The sequence below is a fragment of the Phaethon lepturus genome, unplaced genomic scaffold, assembly GCF_000687285.1.
Source record: "Phaethon lepturus isolate BGI_N335 unplaced genomic scaffold, ASM68728v1 scaffold9025, whole genome shotgun sequence".
Classification (NCBI taxonomy): domain Eukaryota; kingdom Metazoa; phylum Chordata; class Aves; order Phaethontiformes; family Phaethontidae; genus Phaethon; species Phaethon lepturus.
The window spans coordinates 10,873-17,237 of NW_010538318.1; the positions used below are offsets into that span (position 1 = coordinate 10,873).

At 44.3% G+C, this 6,365-nt stretch overlaps 1 protein-coding gene across 2 annotated transcripts in view; it reads left to right on the forward strand.

The window, feature by feature from the left end:
- Positions 1-5,399, forward strand: part of LOC104620512 (low-density lipoprotein receptor class A domain-containing protein 4-like) — a 13,835-nt gene extending 8,436 nt beyond the window's left edge. The window contains exons 2-3 of one of the 2 annotated variants that reach the window (XM_010286754.1): positions 3,470-3,523; positions 4,723-5,399. In XM_010286754.1, the coding sequence (XP_010285056.1) occupies positions 3,470-3,523; positions 4,723-5,265 (597 nt within the window). In that variant the 3' untranslated portion in view covers positions 5,266-5,399. The remainder of the gene's footprint in view (positions 1-3,469; positions 3,524-4,722) is intronic. The other variant, XM_010286756.1, reaches the window with a different exon arrangement.
- Positions 5,400-6,365: the final 966 nt, after the last annotated feature.

Genomic DNA, 6,365 nt, shown 5'->3' on the forward strand with positions numbered 1-6,365 from the left:
TTTCTTCTGTAACACTGAGTTTTTTTCCTTTTTTCTCCTCTCAACCCCTTGCCATCACCCCAAGAACAGTGGGGTGTGGGGGCAGCAACCCTTGGGTTAAGTTGTATCTACCCAGTGCAGGGGAGTGCTATTTCCCTGATATGTGGTGGATGCAGTGATTTCAGGAATGCAGAATGACTGAAAAGACCAAACTTGGGAAGATGGGGCAAATGTTTGAATGCAGTTCTTTTGTTCCAGACAAGGTGCCACCTTCTGTAGAGGAGATGGGGTTTACCAATAGAAGGCAAAGCACAGAAAACCCCTATAGCATTTCAGGGCAAGATTCAGCAAAGTGCTTCAGTGTGTTAAATTTTTTTATTAATTTCCTAACTTTTCTCTTAGCCTTGGGATGTTAGCAGAAGGACGTGTCCAAGTAACTGGTTGCAGACAGACCTGAGTGGAGTCTGCCTTTGCTCCAAGCTGACAGTTCCCAGGCCAGCCTTGAAGCAGGAGCTGCACAGCTCAGTCCCGAGCTACTGTGTCTGCCTCAGAGGCACCTAGCAAAATACCCCTTATCCTTTTACATAGCATGTACCTAGTGTGTGATACTAAGCATAAATGATTTTCCTGTTCTGTTATATCCCTCAAATACATATAAATATAAACCCCATAGAGCCATTCATAATTAAGCACTGGCACGTTGCTCACTGTCTCTTTCTTTCTTTCCCTCCTCTCTGTACTCGTCTTCTCATGTTGTCTGGTGCTTTCTTCTTAAAGTTTTATACGTTTGTATTTGTCATTGCAGATCACTGTACAACAAGTTTGTGTCCTAGAAAGATTCAGGGGTTCCTCTGTAGCTGAGTGCAGGAAACCCAGTTACCTGCCAGCTCCTTCCGTTTCTCCTTGCCTCTCTTGCTGTCCATTTTAAGACTCATCCATGCACTAAGTAAGAGTGTAGTGCTTTTTCCTATGTTGGGCTATTTAGTCTGGGATTAATCTAGTGGTGATCAGAGAATCCCGTACTGTGGCGCTGGACCTGATGTGTATGCATGATAAAGTTGGTCTGCACATGGTGTGCGAGCCTGGTATTTTCCAAGTGTGGGCATGCTGAGGACATGCTAACCAGCCCTAGGGAAGGGGGTAGTGACAGGAGGGCTGGCAGACACGCTGTCACAGAGGCCATGTTGTTACACATCCTTGCATCCAAAGGATCTCACAGCCTTGGAGTTCAGCTGCATCCCAAGCTGTCTACCTCCTTGAGTAGTTAGCCCAAATGGGGAGAGTCTTGGGCTCCTTTGGTCTCATCGTGTTGGTCTGGTTACCCCAGCACCCCGGTTGCACTCCGTGGAGTCCCTGTAGCAGCTGCAGTGCTTCTAGGCAGAGTCTTCTACTGTACTGGGATTCAGGCATCAGCAGTAGAAGTAATGGGCAACACCACTCTTTTAGCAAGTTGTTTCTGTTTAAATGTTGCTGGTAACAGGTCTGTGTGCCAAGGCTCAGCATGCAGGTCCTGCTCCATCTCAGCACGAGGAGTTTATCTCCATATACTGTACCATCTCTCTCAGCATTTCTTACTCTCCTGCCTTAGAGGAGATGGGCCCTAGGATGGGAGTTATTGTTTCCATTTCCACACTGGAAACTCTCTCTCATAAGGGAGTTTAATTAACATGAGTGGTGGTGGTAGATTGAATTCATTTCTGGGTTGGGTCATTGGTTTTGCCTTTTTTCGTCTCTTCTGAGCCTGAACACATGAAAGGAGAGACTGAGACAGTGGCACTAAACATAAAGCTACACACTTGTATTTTTCAAACCATTACTCGGGAGTCTGCCATTGGGCTGCATATGGCCTGTAGTTCATGGGCAGTTGATTGCGCACTTTAGCTTTGACTAACATGTTTTACTTAACAATTGCAACAGGCTTGGAGCCTGCTGGGTCAGCTGCTGATAACCTCATTGCCTTTAAATGTGCAAATACACCCTCAGATGTTTCAAAATGAGGGCATCTGGGTGACGGAGAATTGGAAAGCAATGGATATGAGAATATAAATCCACAATTATATATATATATACACACACACTTACACAGTTATAATTTCTGCTGTTGACAAAACCTTATATGGGCACTGAAATACATGAATCTACCTAAGATTTGTCTTTCATATCAGACCTTTACAAATGGGGATACTTGCAAAAGGAAGTTATAAAGAATTGCAATTGTCAGCCTCCCTCTGTCTCTGCTCTCTAAAGCTAGAGAAGAGAAGTGATTGACGAGCTTTGTTATTCAAAGCATTTCCCTTAACAGCTGAATCCTGTGGGAGATTCCTCTGAGAGCAGCTTTCCTCTGTGGTGGACTCTCCTGACAAGATCACAGACGGCTTTTGGTCTCTGAGTGTCATGATGAACATCTAGTTAGCTCTATTTTTACATCCGAAATATGTTGAAAGATGCTATGGTGAGAAAAAGCAGTACAGTAAGATTTGAAAGTAGTCTATACAGGGTAATGCTTTTGGGGACAGTATGCATTTTCCTTCCCATTCCTGAAATTTCTTAAGTCTATAAACTTATAAAACTTTAATTAGCACCAAGAAAATAGTCATGACCATGCAATGTTTTGATTTTCTTTTTTTGCACGACGACTGAAATTTTGTGCTTTATAGCTTCTCTGAGATGTCCTTTTCAGCTTTGGAATTTTCCAATAGAATAAATGCATTGCAGTAGTTACTGCTACTCTAAACAATTAATTGAGAAGAAAAACAATGATACACCTTAAACTGTTATCCCACATTGACCTGTTCTTCACCTTTTTATTCTGCCCTGAGTGCTGGTACGGTGTCAGAGCAGCCTTTCAAGGCACGAGAGAGAAAATACTTTGGCCTGAAAAGGTGGTTGGGGAAGTGGTTTAAGAGGGGAACCGGTGTCTAAAACCTCAGCTGCTTAATTACTATTTATGGTGGGAATTGTGCAACTGATAGTTTTGACCAGAATATACCTGGGTTCAGAGTGACTGTCACTTCACTGAGATTACAGATGCCAGGTTTCTTCTGGCTCTGGTGTGTAATTGGGATCCTGGCTGGCAGGTCAGCTTTGTTGGACCTGCTGACCGTGCTAATGTGGCCTCGTCACGGCTTGGGAGGTGATGGGTACCCCCTCAGCACGCAAGAACTGAAGTTCCTCCTGTCGTCTCTGAACATTGCCACATGCTTGTAGCTGCGACTGGCTTGCTGTGTCCTTATGGCCTGTGAGGCTGGGTGCTGGGATTGGCATCTCGGCACTCACAAAATGGAGCAAGCTTGACTTGCTTGGGTACAAAGCTGCTGTTTGCTCTGGTTTTGGAAAGCAAGGGGTTGGACATTACTTGTTTACCACCTCTCTGTAGGTAGAGACAGACAGTTCTTAAAAGCTGACTGATCCGAAGAATCATGGTATTAGGGCAGAATGGTGATGTGATCTATTAATTTTTCTCTTTTGTTGTGTTTTTCTACATTTCCAGGAAGGGTGCTTGTGGCCTTCAGAAAGCTTGGTTTCACGCCAGGGTGCTTCAGAGGTACAGACAGATTTCTTATTACTTTCACCAATGTGCTTTCCTCTTTACCGTTATGTATATTTGACTCTTTTCAAAAACGCGTGTCTGTTTAGTAGATAAAGCTTTTCCGGTGTAAGTTGAGAGGCAGGATACAGGGAGCAGCTTTATCATAGTAGGCGTTCACAGGTAAGTGATGGAGCTGTCTCCTTCATGCAGTAGCTGAGTAATTTGAGTATTCAATGGAATTTGGGAGACCAGTTGCTCTTCTTGTGTTTTCACTGGATTTACAACACACAGCGCATCACCAGTGTCTCCCCTCTTCTGGCTGGCACAGATCCCTGGTCTCTGTGATAATTTGTGGGTGTGTTGCTCCGAGTGGCCCAGCTCTCCTGCAACAAACAGCAAAACTTCCTGGTGCTGACCCTGCATCCGTGAGGGTCAGGGGCTAAAGACCCTGCATGCTCCCAAACATGAGAAGAGCAGTTTGATAGACGTAAATCTAAGAAGCTGGTGTGTCTGTCTAGATCTGGGATAGACAAAGCGAGGAGCAATAGGTCTTCACGAGTATCTCAAACCCTTCCTCTTGTAAAGCCTGACCTTCTCCAGCACTTGATGTGTCGGGGACATTTTTTCCACTCGCAGTGCAGAAGCCTTGCAGGTCCTGCCCGGAGGCCAGGTTCTGGCTGAGAACTGAGGAGGAGGAGGACACCTGATACACTCTGGTGGTGAAGGCGTGAGATATGCTGGGCCTTTACAAAATGTACTAAAATGACCATCTGAATTCTTTGGTGATGCAGGGTATTACATTAACTCTGAGTAGGAGGGGGAGGCTCAGAGTGCAGCTGAAATTCAGTATTAGGACATTTTCATAGAACCAGTTAATTGTCAAGACTAGAGAGAAAGTGTTGCCTATGTACAGAAACAGAATCATTTTCTCTTGGTTCTGCATGTTTTAATGTCAGAAGGAGCTGTGCGGGGTCTTGGTCTTCCTTTGTGAAGCTGTTCTCAGGTATCTTGTGTTAGATCCTTCCTGTAACTCCTACCTCTTCTTTTCACATGCATGTGTGTGGGAGCACTAGTGCACCGTATCAGCTGGGTTTTATCTCTAAGATAGGTGGTGAAGAGAAGCATTTTCCATTTTATCAGTTGATCATAAATACAGAGCACCCAGAATGCTGTGCTCAGACATGGGGTCACGTGTCTTTCTCTTCCCATTTCAGATCATGTATGCTCCAAGGTCCAGGGACAGGTTTACCGCCCCATCTTTTATGCAGCGGGACCGTTTCAGTCGCTTCCAGCCCACTTACCCTTACATGCAGCATGAGATTGACCTTCCTCCAACCATCTCCCTCTCTGATGGGGAAGAGCCACCGCCGTACCAAGGCCCGTGCACCCTGCAGCTCCGGGACCCAGAACAGCAGATGGAGCTCAACCGGGAATCTGTCAGGGCACCGCCCAACCGAACCATTTTTGATAGCGACTTGATAGACATCTCGATGTACAATGGGGGCCCCTGCCCACCAAGCAGCAATTCGGGCATAAGTGCAACCAACTACAGCAGTAATGGAAGGATGGAAGGACCACCCCCGACGTACAGCGAGGTCATGGGGCATTACCCAGGCTCCTCTTTTTTCCATCACCAGCACAGCAACGCGCCTCCTTCTTCGCAGAGGGGGAGCAGACTTCAGTTTCAGCAGAACAATTCAGAGAGCACAATAGTCCCCAGCAAAGGCCAAGACCGGAAACCAGGAAACCTGGTCTAAGTTACTCACCCAGGTGCATTTGAACTGAAGACAAGAGATTCAAGCAGGGTGGTGGAGGAAGACCCCCATGCTCCGGTGCACAATGTTGTTACGTTTCACGTGGTACAACTTAGTAAAACCAAACGTGCAAACCAGTTCTTTGTTTCTGATTCCTTTCAGGGGAATTGCGTGCAAAGCAGATCGAAAAAAAAAAATACAAACTTCCATTCAGTTTGTCTATGAGCAGTGTTTCAGGGGAGAGGGGGGGATATATTATTTTTTTTTAATAAACTATTTTAATTATTTAATTCTAAAAGTTAACTTAGCACAGAAATGAGGCTTGTACAGCCTGTTTTATACTTACTGAATGGCAGAAGGAAGAAGGTGGTTTTGCTAGATAAATGGGGGAAGAATTGGCCAGTTTGCTTTTTTTTTTTCTCCCAGGGTGTGGATTTTTTTAAATACGAAACAAAATTCCTGTTTTGTGTGCCAAGGTATAACGTTGAGAACTTAGTTGAATGCAAGGAATTAATTTGTGTTGTGATAAATGTGTTTTTAAAAAGTTGCACTATCTTAACGTTTTAAAAAAAATATATATGAGGGAACTGTTTTATGTGAAGTTCTTCTATATGTTGTCTTTTCACCTGTGGAATAATAATAAAGCTCCAGAAGTAATCTGGAGGAGTTTGCCCCCCTCGCCCCAGGTTTGCTAGAAAAAGGGGACAGGACTTAGCCTAACATCTCTTGACTTTTACAAATCAAGAAATACAGGGACACTTAACTTGTCTTTGCAATAATTTGCATTCAAACAACAGTGCATCAGTGAAGTGTCTTGGAGACTTTTGGATGGAAGAAGGCGGATACGAAGTCCCAGCATTTTCCATCACTTAGGGTTTAGCTGTTTTGCAGTGTAGGCTATTTGTTTTGTAAATGGCAAAACAAAATCCCAGATGTGTTAATTTGTATCAATTCTAACTAAGCGCTGCCGTTCTTTTCCTTTTCATAATGCAGTATCGCCAGTACTTACGGTTTTAGAGATTTTTTGCGCTCGCTGTAGCCTGAAATGTATTTAGTCACATATCATGACATTATGCAATAAATTGTTTAAAAATGCAAGGTGG